At 40.7% G+C, this 12,119-nt stretch overlaps 1 protein-coding gene across 1 annotated transcript in view; it reads left to right on the top strand.

Annotated features, from left to right (window-relative positions):
• topbp1 (DNA topoisomerase II binding protein 1) overlaps positions 1 to 12,119 on the top strand; it is a 43,886-nt gene that overhangs the window by 19,889 nt on the left and 11,878 nt on the right. Inside the window, exons 15-24 of the mRNA XM_076290958.1 lie at positions 239 to 421; positions 745 to 854; positions 1,044 to 1,167; positions 3,121 to 3,285; positions 4,780 to 4,885; positions 5,524 to 5,728; positions 7,070 to 7,296; positions 9,726 to 9,865; positions 10,088 to 10,193; positions 11,810 to 11,973. Coding sequence (XP_076147073.1) covers positions 239 to 421; positions 745 to 854; positions 1,044 to 1,167; positions 3,121 to 3,285; positions 4,780 to 4,885; positions 5,524 to 5,728; positions 7,070 to 7,296; positions 9,726 to 9,865; positions 10,088 to 10,193; positions 11,810 to 11,973 — 1,530 coding nt within the window. The remainder of the gene's footprint in view (positions 1 to 238; positions 422 to 744; positions 855 to 1,043; positions 1,168 to 3,120; positions 3,286 to 4,779; positions 4,886 to 5,523; positions 5,729 to 7,069; positions 7,297 to 9,725; positions 9,866 to 10,087; positions 10,194 to 11,809; positions 11,974 to 12,119) is intronic.

The following is a 12,119-nucleotide window of genomic DNA, read 5'->3' as shown; positions in this document are numbered from 1 at the left end:
TGGAAGGCAAGGTCTAAATGGGCATGGTTTCTCACAGAGATTTTAGAGTGCTTCGCTAAAGCAACAGGCAGCGGTGAAAGCATACTGTAGTCTCTTTGGTCCATCACAGCTCCAAGGCACTTGGTGGAGGTATGCACTCTACTGAGTACCATTCTTGTTTTAGTTGATTTAATGATCTAAATGATTTACAGTAATAATTTACTTATCCAGATTGCTTTCCTTTTGTTCATCTGGCCAGGATGTGCTGAATGACCTGAAGACTCCTAGCAACAAGGGTCAGCAGGAGCAGGGTGTGGAAACTCCTCTCACAGAAGTGATCAAACGGAACCTGAAGGCAGCCGTGGCCAACAGTTCTCGCCCAAACACACACCTCGCCGATCTGGGGGCCAGCCCACCACTGAACAAGGAGCAGCAGCCCATGGTACGTGCGCTGAATACTGAAATACAATTCATTCTTTTGGGAAACAATCCCTTTGCTCATCAAGGAGCTGTGAATTTTCCACACTGCACTTTGTTTGAACACACACAAGTTTGTTTGAACACACACACGTTTGTTTGAACATGCACAAGTTTGAAAGCACTTATAGACCAATGTTGTGTTAACTACTTGTATACAGGACTGTATGCTTATTGTTGCACTGACAGGCATGGATGCATATTATTTACTATCTCTCTCTGACTCTCACAAGCATACAGTAGATGAACAGATACACAGCCTACTAATGTAAAGCCTTTTACCTGCAGGCAGAAGAACCTGGCCCTTTAGCTGGTGTGGTTATTTGTGTGAGCAAGAAACTGAGTAAGAAGCAAGGAGAGCTCAATGCCATTGCCTCCTCACTTGGGGGCGATTTCAGGTAATGTGTTACTGTACACGTGTCCTTTGGAGAAGAACATATCTCTTGCTTACGCCTAGGTTTTTATTTGTGTGTGTGTGTGTGTGTGTGTGTATCTGTGCATATCTAGGACGTCTATCACCCTCTGTGTTTTTCGGTGAGCATCATGTGTTTTTTTCTGAAGAAATAATGTGCTTTCTTCCTGATCAGATGGGCTTGTGATGACTCGGTAACACATTACATCTATGAGGGAAAGGTCGGGGACAACAGTAGGGAGTACAAAGCTGTGAAAGACCGAAGGCTGTATGTGGTATCTCAGCACTGGCTGCTGGCAGTAAGTACACACATGTTTTATGTTTTACAAACCACAAAAATCCCCTCAGCAAACAAAGGCCTTCTAAGAAATCAGCCTCAACCCTAATTCCCAGCATGGTTTACCAGACATAGGACATTTAAGACTTGAGACTTCCTTGATCAACATGTATAAAAGACTCGACTTGACTTTGACTTGCTATTCATGACTTGAGACTTGACTTAGACTTGAGACAAATGACTTGAAATGACTTGACTTTTTATTTTTTTCATAGATATTAAGGAGTTAACTTTACGATTTTAGAAAATCTGCTTAGGTGCTATTGCATGCGTCACGCGAGCGAACCTGTCATTGTACCAAGTGACGTGACTCGACAGACCAACAGCAAGTGCCAGATCAAATGAGACAGACTGAGGTAGGCTAACTTGCAAATATGGAACGTCAAATTTGAGGCATGTTAAGAGTTGGCTTTGAATCTGTTATGCTTTTTAGTTAACGCCATATTAGGTTAAAATGTGTGAAATGGCAAAGTGAAACATTTTCTTGTCTAAGTTTAATCTTGATATAGCGAAAATGTTGCCAATGTAACCTTAAGTAAGCGCCTCTCTTTCTCCCTCCCTTTTAAACACGTCCCTGTTCCATACGTTACAGCCTAGTAGTAGGCTAACAACAGTAAGTAGGCCTAGCTAACTGCCAGCAATCAGCATAGAAAAGTAGCTTATTTCACATGTTAGGCTTATGTATAATATGATATAGCATTGACGGTCCTAAACCCTCCTAAAACCCATTGCGCTGTCGCGCTTGTCAAAGTTTGGCAGTGACGTCGGCGGCAGCGTTTGATTGATTGATTGATTAGTTCACATTATTGGTTACCTGGAGATGTGACAGGTCAGGACAGGTGTAACTTGAACTGTTTGAATATATTTTTTTTATGATTTGATGTAGCGTAGGCTACCTAATATTTGAGGCATATTGAAACAATAATAGGCTATTTTATAATAGGTCTACTTGAAATACATTTATTTTTATTCGTATACATTTCATCTTATTCTATAAACCGTTCAGATGTAGCTTGAATGAATGCAATGTCTATTTGTTTGTTACAAATAAAACTCCAGCAGTTCATAACTAACCTATTGTAGCTTATTTTAAAATGAAAACATGGGTAAATCATCATGAATTTCAATGATTTGGCTATGACTTGACTTGACTTGCTTGACTGTCACAAAAAATGACTTGGGCTTGCTTGAGACTTGAAGGTTAAGACTTGAGACTTGCTTGTGACTTGCACATGTGTGACTTACTCCCACCTCTGAGGTGTGCTCGCAATTTGAATTTGCACTTCTGACATTATGAATTCATCTATACAAAAATATTATGTGTTATGTCTGTTTTCTAAAGTTTTGCAAAACATTTTTAACATAAGGCATACTCCCAACAGTTGTTTCATTTTACCTGCCTATCCCACGACAATGACGATGATTTCTGTGATTGGTATTGTTTTACACTTCTTAAAAAAGGTCTTAAGTCATTCAATATGTACTTCAAAAATGTGCAGATACCCTGTAGTCCTTATGTACTGGTACAGGAAGAGGCATCATTTTTTGTGAAGTACTGTCTGCTACATAGGAATGTCTAGCCAGTGTAGCTTTAAGCCATTTTGTTACAATTAGTGGACTGCTGCCTACAACACCGTCTAGTGAATTTAATAGTCGAATAACTGACTTGATGAAATCCCTGGTGCATTTCACATTAAAATATGTTATTGTTGAGTGGCATACAGAAATGTGCAAGTTTATTTAATAAATACAGAATTCCTGCAATGGTGAGAAAATATTTTTGCCCCAGCACAAACATGCAAGTGCACAGCCGACTAGACACTGTACAGATACTTCTTTAGGGTTTGTTGGAATAAATCTTATTAACCTTAAACTTCTGTCTGTCTGTGTGTGTGTGTTTTGCTTACTTTTACAGTGTGCTGAGGAGCAGAAGCACATATCAGAGTCTCTGTTCCCTTTCACCTTTAACCCCAAAATGAGTCTGACACTTAGCCAGGTGGCCAACACCACCCAAAGGTCACCCCCTCCAGTTGTGCCCTATGGTCCACCCAAGGCCCAGACGGACCCAGAGGAGACCAGGGTGAGTCGGATTCTGGATCAGACAAAACTGACATTAGTCATATTCAAAGTCATACAGACTGGTAGTTCTACTCGCATTAATTTTTTTTTTTACAAAGAATACCTATTGTTTCTCTGAAGATTATTATTATAGTTGGCATCCAGCTGGAATTTGCGAAAACTCATGAAATTTGGCACACAACAGGCAGGGCTCGAAATTAACTTTTTTCTCAGTTTCACGCAGCTGTCCCGAATTTTACTTGGTATTGTCCTGGACTTCACCACCAGTGTCCCAAATTCAAGTTCTTTTTTTTTCCATTCTACATAATAAACATAGCATAATGATCTTGTTTCTGTAACTTGCATCACTTAATTGACTCATTCTGGTCCCCCATGTAGGCTAAGTTCTGAACACTTAATTTATTAAACACCATTTTATGAACATTAATCTTTCATCTGCTGTCTCTCCTACACAACACTCGTTTCCAGAGATTGCGCTATAGACTCGTTGTCCATCATTGTTTTGAGGTTGCGCTAGAATTTCTCATTGCCGTGATTTTGACAGGGTTGTAAACATTCCTTCAATAATCTATTTTCATGTGTCTTTAATGTCAGTTTAGCATGATGTCATGGCCACAGCTTTCAATGGAAACAATCACCAGTAGCCTGGGAAATTACCACGAAGCTGTCAGTCACTCTCACGCTTATTGACATTTCGTCTGTCACTGACAGAAAGCATGGCAGTGTTTTAGTGAGAGGCAGGACTGTCATCTCGTGCCTTATTTTCACCCTTTACGTCTAGGCCTGTTGTGTCACTTAATACTCATTTCTATACAAAACAAGATGGCGGATTCCTAAAGAAACAAGTGTCAACCTGTTGTATTTTCGCTGTTCATATTTTTTTTCAGATACGTTTAGATTCCCATGTGAACAGTTTAGGGAAAAATTACCTATTGTGAAATTTGTTTTGATTTTTTTTTTCTACTGTCCCAGAGTTGTCTCAGACATCTTTATATTGTATCCCGGGAGCAATTTTTATGGTCACCAGGACAACGGAACACCTTCAATTTTGAGCCATAACAACAGGTGTCAGATAATGGCTTGGACAATGGTGTGGCCTACAGACATCCCCTTATGTCACTTAGTGTTGTGGTTGGCATAGTTTTAGCTATACATACCACATTTGGTAGGCGTGCGTATCTTCCCCAAGACGAACAACTTTCGTATGTACGTTGTATTAGCCACACCCAACAGGAAGTGAGGTATTTTGTGCATTGTGACACATGTTCAATTTTGATGCACTTCTCCGATTCATGCCAAATTTGGTATATTTTAGTATTATTTCTTATTATTGACTTGGTGTATGACATGCGCTATATAAAGGAAATTGCTTGTTTTGCCTTCACTGCGCTAGAGTTTCTTTAAGTAATGAAATATGTGTGTTAATGTATTTTTTCTTTTTTTTAAGTTTTAATGTTTTCAATTTTAATGGACAAAGCTGGTTAAATCCTTTCAGGTGAGCCTTGCACCACACGACCTGACCGACATCACGACCCCACAGCGCCCCAGCCATGATGGGGAGCCTGAGAGAGATGTGCAACCAGCCAGTCCAGAGAGGAGAGGTGAGAATGCGCAGACAGTTTCAAACACACTGCGCGCATATGCACACAAACTCTCACACACACTTGCACACACGCACAGACACACCGTCGTTTCAGATTCCACAAATTTAGGTACATACATTCTCTCTGCTGAAACTCTTGACAGAGTTGTGGAATATGCTCTATATTGCCTTTCATAATTAGTGAGTATCCATAGTTGACTATGTTTCAACTATCACACTCCTCCAGGCCTTCTCTTTAAGAAATCAGCCACAATCACACCCAGTTGTGGTTTCTGCATGCACACAGACACGCATATGCACACTAGGGCTTTCACGCCTACTGATTTGTACTAGTTGACACCTTTTTCATAATGCAACTAGGCTTTATACCGGTACAGTGCTGGTGCTAACATTACAGCTAGTGCTAGCTATTTGCAGCATGTGTTTCATTTCTAGACGGTTATCCATAGCAGACAGAATGCAGCTGTACACAACTTGCATGTCATCGTGGAGTAGGTGTCATTTTTGGTGAAGTACTTCCATGCATAGTAATGTCTAGCCCATGTAGCCTTTAGCCATTTTGTCCACAATTAGTTGACTGCTTCCTCCCTTTCTTTGGTCCTGATTTTACTCACTCTTTGCGTCTTTCTCTCTCAGATCTGATGGAGACTTTGGAGATGCGTGAGAATCTCCAGCGGCAGCTACAGGAGATCATGTCCGCCACACGGCTCACTAGCGGGCGTCGCTCCTCGGTACGGCTGGTGCGGGGAGGCAGCGACGGCTCCGACTCCAACCCCCACACCCCTGGCAGTGCCGCACGGGCAGGTCGTAGCTCAAGAACCAGCACACTGGAGGCTAGGCGGTAAGGCCTAACTAACAAACACATGCACGGGCAAGCATATGCTCACACAAAGGCATAAAGCAAGGTCATTCTCCCAGTTTGTTTTTAATGATAGAAATAAGTTGGAAGAGTTGGCAGATGGAGTTCTGTATGCGTGAGAGAGCTTGCCTTTAACTGCAATAGCTGAATTAATAAATCGCTCAAGTTCTGTAATATGTAATCTGAATGTCTGCTTTTGTGAAGTGAAGTAATAATACAGTGAAGTAATAATATGAGTGACTTGTAAATACTTAAAGAAGTCTGGTTTTGGGATTAGAAAGGGCTATTCAATTGGCGCCCGCAGGCCACATGCGGCCCAGAGGCAACCCCTGAGTGACCCAGCCTGTGGTCCTGTCAGAAACTCAGAAAAATGCGGTCATAATAAACGACAATTCCATGAAGATGAATTTATGAACAGTTTTAAATTGCCGTGAGTGTAGCCTAGGCCTAGTCATAGCGCTCAGAGTACTAGTTTACAAATGCAACTAAAGTGTCACATCTGACACAGGCACATCAAAAGGTTTTATGCACTTTCTGATGTGCCTGTGTCTAATGTGACAAAATTCAAGAGGAAAACAATGAATAAACATTAGGCTACTTGTTTTTCAATAGGCCTACATTCATTTGTGTTGGTTTAAAAATGTGTCATTACCTGCTGCTTAATCTACCAGCTGTTGAAAATGCCTGGCCCAGCTGAATTTATTGGTTTATATTTGGAGAGTTTTGCCAATTAGTTACAAAATAAGTTTGATGATTTAATTTAATTGATTGATTTAATAGTTGACAACTTATCGATAAATTGATTGCAGCCCTGCCTTGAGCCAGACCCCCTAATTGTGGTCTATCAGTACCATTTGAGGGGAATAAGTCTCATGGTGATTTTTGGCAAAGTACTCTACTCTAGAATTAAAAAAGTGTGATAGCATCGCATTGGCGGTAGCTTTTTGTGTTTTATCACCCTGTTTATGCCATATGCCTAAGCAGGAATATATTACTTGGGAATAAGGTAAAAAATAACTTATAGCTATGCCCACAAAACTTCCCCAGTTGATTTTTATGTGTTCATATGTCAACTAGCCACAATAGAACTTTCCTAAAACTAAAGGAAAGAAAAAGAGTGGGGAGGATGGAAGAACTCGTCAAGAAACTTCTCATGGTTACTGAGGGATATTGCAAGTAACATGACATGTCATGCCATGTCATGGGACTAGATTTAGATGAGGTAAGGTGGTAGTTATTGAAGATATTTTTTTGTGTGTGTGCGCGCATGTATGCGTGTGTGTGTGTGTGTGTGTGTGCGCGCGTGTGCGTTTGTGTGCACAGCCTCTCAAGGCAGGTGATGATGGACTTGAACACAGAGCCATCTCAGACTGAACAACAGATTGTGTGGGATGACCCAACGGCGCGTGCGGAGCGTGCCAAGCTAGCCGACCACCTGCAGTGGCCGGGCAGCCCCTCCCAGCACTCCGAGACCTTGGCAGCCCTGGCTGATCCTACGCACCCTACACACCCTGCTGATTCCATGACTGACTCCGAACTGGTGGAGATGGGTGAGGAAATGAATTCATGGACCTAAGCCAGATTGTGTGAGACTGAATCTATCACTTAATATGGACAAAATACCCCACCTCGCTGCAAATTTTAAAGTATCTAAAAGTATTGAATCGTTGGTTTAAAGAATCCAACTTGTATCAAATCTTGTTGGAAATCTTGTGATATACACCTTACTCTGCTACTTGTTGGAAATCTTGTGATATACACCTTAGCCTGCTACTTAGCATAATTACATATGCCTCCATAGGCAAGACATTACAGGTTAATGTCTTGCCTATGGAGGCATATGTTATTATGCTAAGTAGCAGGCTTAAAATACAAAATACAAGTTTGTTAAAAAATAATAATAATAATAATAATAATTTGAAATTGGCTCCCCAAGTGATGAGAAATAGTCTGTTTACCGACTTTACCTTGAATATGCCCTATAGAAAGCAGTTGGGTTTTTTTTATTTGATTTTTAATTTACAATTTAGTCATTTATTATGCAGATACACATACAGAAGACAACAAACAAAAGACATAGAAGTGGGTGAGAATAGATAAAAAAGGAACATCAAAAACACACATCAACTAACATACATTAAGAAAAACAAGGAGAAATTCTACTCTATCAGTTTATGAACAATTATTAGTTGTTAGTTCCTGTTCCAATTTTAGTTCCAGTTTCCAATACTGAAGACCACGTGGATGTGAAATATTGCAGTCTGCAGTGATGTTCACTTGTTGTTTCCTCCAATGGGAAAATTCAATGATCTGCTCCAGCCATTGGCCCAAGGTGGGTCCACACTGAGAGATCCAATTTGTAAGGATCATTTTTTTGGCAAAAAAAAAACAAGAACTGTGTTGATCATATTCAGAGTAAAACAACTGTCCGTTTTCAAATTATTCAAATACAGCATAGGATTCAAATCAAAATCACAACCAAGAATATCCTTGACTGTCTCATGGACCTTCTCCCAAAAAGAATAAACAACTTTACAATCCCAAAATATGCATAAATGTTCCAAATTCGTCATTGCACGTCCTACAAACAGGTAAAATTGCATTGTGAAATGTATTAAGCTTCACTGGGGTCAAATAGAATGTATACACACATGTATAGTTAGCAGGGTTGTGCAAAATTTGAATTGCAATTCTAGTTCCTGTTTGCTACCTCAATTGAAATACAAGTGAAATTCAAGAATTTAATTGGAATTTAAGAGCCGATTTCAATTCAATTATGGAATTTTGTACAACCCTGATAGTTAGTTTCTTTAACTTTAAAGTAGCTGAGGGGGAGGTCATCTTATTGCACAGATCTGTCAAAGAAAACCCAAGGTCCTGCTCCCAGTTTGTTTTTAAAGATAGAAATGAGTTGGAAGAGTTGGCAGATAGAGTTCTGTATGAGTGAGAGATCTTGCCTTTAACTGCAATAGCTGAATTAATAAATTGCTCAAGCTCTGTAATATGTAATCTGAATGGCTGCTTTTTAAACAGTGAAGTAATAATATGAGTGACTTGTAAATACACTAAAGAAGTCTGGTTTTGGAATTAGAAACTACAAACAAATGTCCTTGAATGACTTGAAAGAGTCTGAGTCATTAATTAAGAAGTCAGAGAAAGTTTTTAACCCATGAGACGCCCAGTTAACATTACGTCATGGTTGAGCAATGGGTGGTAAGGACAGGCCCTCTGCATATGAGGTGTTGGAATTTAGGAATGAAAGGCACTCACATGCCCAACAGATGGCACGTCAGTGACACAACAACGGATGTCACCCAAAATCCCCTGTGTCATCACACGTCATGACATGTTGTAGTTGTTTGAATACGAACAACACTTAGCTTTTATCTAATTTAATTAGTACAACAGAGAAAATTATTGTGTGGCTGTCAGTGTTGAAATTGTGGCAGGAAACACTGCAATGTCATCAGACAGCTGCATCACTAAAGGTCACACAGGAGGATTTGTTTTAGTTGTTTGAATACGAACAACACAATCTTTCCATTAGTAATCAGTAGCTTTACTGAGGGGATGCCACCCAAAATCCCCTGTGTCATCTCGCGTGTCATGACATGTTGTAGTTGTTTGAATACGAACAACACAATCTTTCCATTAGTAATCAGTAGCTTTATTGAGGGGCTTTCTACTTACTAATGGAAAGATTGGAAATGTGATGACGTGACGACACAAAAAAAAGAAGAAAGAAAAAAAAAATATATATATATATCATCACACATATATATATATATATATATATATATATATATATATATATATATATATATATATATATATATATATATATATATATATATGACTTTGACTTAGTTGTAGTTTGACTCAGAGGAACTTGATTTCCCTTGTATTGTGTTGAGCTATTTGTTCTCTTTTTTCCCATCATTTACTGCTGCTGAACTGTGATCTCTGGTCTGCCCCTCAGCGGCCTGTGAAGTCATTGAGCAACAGCTGGGACTCGGGAGCAAGAGTCCACCCAGAGAGCCCGCTGAACCCCAAGTCCGTACGCCTAAAGGCCCCAGCATTGCCCTGCCCATCTCTAAAGCACCTGCTGCGCCACCTCTGGTAATGCAACCCCCCATAACACACACTCACACACCCACACATGATGTAAGCATCATTCAAGAACAGTCATTCAGTGTTACCCATTCACAATCCACATCTTCCATCTATTTTAGGAACATATTCCCCAACTAGCTAATCATGCTTAATTACCAGGGTGCAATCAGTCAATTAAAATTGAAACATCTACGTCTTCCACTCTGAGCACATGTTTTCTGGTCTCAGCCCGAAGAAGAGGAGCAGGAGCCTGAGAAGAAGATCCCTCGCTTCCAGCTGTCCTCCCTCAACCCCCAGGAGCGCATCGACTACAGCGCCCTTATAGAGGAGCTGGGTATGTCCTCTTAGCATCTCAAGTTTATCTGTATGTTTCAGAAACATGAAAATCTATTGTAGCAGTGTTAAGACATCAGTGTTTCCCAATATGTGGCGGTAGCTGACTTGGACAACGGGGGCGGGGGGGGGGGGGGTTGTCTAATTGAGTGCCTGTCACTTTAAGACGTTCGTGAGTGAACCCTTGCAATTTTAACACAGTTAAAAGGCTGCCGATGTATGGATGCAATTCATAATGTTTTCTACGTAGTTAGTTTAAATAAAGGTTCGTACTTCTCCTTGGGACAAGCACTTTTGAGTCTTGGAAAACACTTTTCCATTTACATCGGGATTTTGCAAACATTCAGTGTCAGAGTCAATAAAATGAGCCCTGCATGAGTAACCTAGTCGAAATTGACAAGCAGCAGCAAGCATGCTAAATTCAACATCCAACCAGTATTCTAACATTAGCTTTGAGATACGGCTTGATTGCATAACTTAACTTAGTTTAGTCTCCTCAACGCACTATGTTGTGATAAGACCTTAGCTGAGTTAACTTGACTGCAGCAGTTTTGAACAAATTTGCGCAGCATGGTCACGATGTTAAGTGGATTTAATAGCAATTTAGCCCGTTGTCTTCTATGCCAGGGGTTTCAACTGATTGTGAACAAGGGACCAACATTCTGACTAATTACGCAACCCCAGGACCACCACTGTAAAACCACAATAAAAATACTGATTCCCACATTGAAACTACATTACTGTATCCATGGTCACGGACCACTAGCAAAGTCCTCACGGACTTTGATCTTGGATCCACGGTCTGCGGACCACTGGTTGAAAACCCCTGTTCTATGCAATGCTTCTGCACTGGCAACAACAATCCTTCAAAAATCCTTACTGTTTTGTTAAATGCACATGCAGAGGAGGGGCAGCGGGCTCGTTACAAGAGAGAGCGGGACGGGGCAAGGAAAGGCTGCGTGCGTAAAAGGCACAGCTCAATGAAAGGATTTTATAATCTTTAATCTTTAATTTAAATAGTACAACATAAAACATTAATGTGTGGCGGCCGGTTTTGATTTTGGGCGCCCCGCCACAGATTAGTCAACGTATGGGAAACACTGGACATTATACTCATGCTTGCTCAACTAATAGGGGTGCTACAATCCATCGTGGCGTTGATGGAGTGCCGTCACTACGGTTGAGTATGCGCTCGGACTGCCATTCCAATGAGCCTGGCTCTTTGCCGTTGCGGTCAAGCTGCAGGTTTAGTACCCTAGAGACCCAGGTTAGAGCTCAGGGGGGGTCACTGCTCTCTCCCTTCGCTACAGTTGCATTGGAGTGTAACAACGCACCGTGGCATTTCGCAATTCAAAATGTATTGCTCTTTTGTTGTTTAGCCTTACATTGTTTAATAGGTGAGTTTATATACATTGTTTAATATGTGAGTTTATATACATTGTTTATATAGGTGAGTGTATTGTGAGCCCTGAATCGTGCATCAAACTGAATTCTGAATTGACTATTGTTACACCCCTATCAACTAAAATAAAAAATGAAAGGCAGAAGTGACTGAATGTGTTTGATCTTTCTACACCCTCAACGCGCATTTCTCCTCTGATCTTTCTCATACTATAGGTGGTGTGGTGCTGGAACGCCAGAGTTTCGATCTCAGCTGCACACACATAATCGTAGGTCATCCGCTGCGTAACGAGAAGTACCTGGCAGCCATGGCAGCGGGGAAGTGGATCCTCCACCGCTCATACCTAGAGGCGTGCCGAGCAGAGGGACGCTTCATTCAGGTCAGTAAGTGGGAGAGGAACAGAGATGAGTTTGATTGGTATACACATTTGAGTATGTGTTATGTGAAGTGAAAGTGAAATGTTTTCTTTGGATGAAACCTGGAATGCAGTTTTAAGACCATAAAGTTCTTACTGCAGGGTGGCAT

The sequence above is a fragment of the Alosa pseudoharengus genome, unplaced genomic scaffold (assembly GCF_046254945.1).
Source record: "Alosa pseudoharengus isolate Yale_2024_CS ecotype anadromous, Long Island Sound unplaced genomic scaffold, YU_APseudo_1.1 YU_APseudo_1.1_scf_18, whole genome shotgun sequence".
In the NCBI taxonomy this organism is placed as follows: domain Eukaryota; kingdom Metazoa; phylum Chordata; class Actinopteri; order Clupeiformes; family Clupeidae; genus Alosa; species Alosa pseudoharengus.
This window is presented reverse-complemented; position numbering and strand designations above follow the sequence as displayed.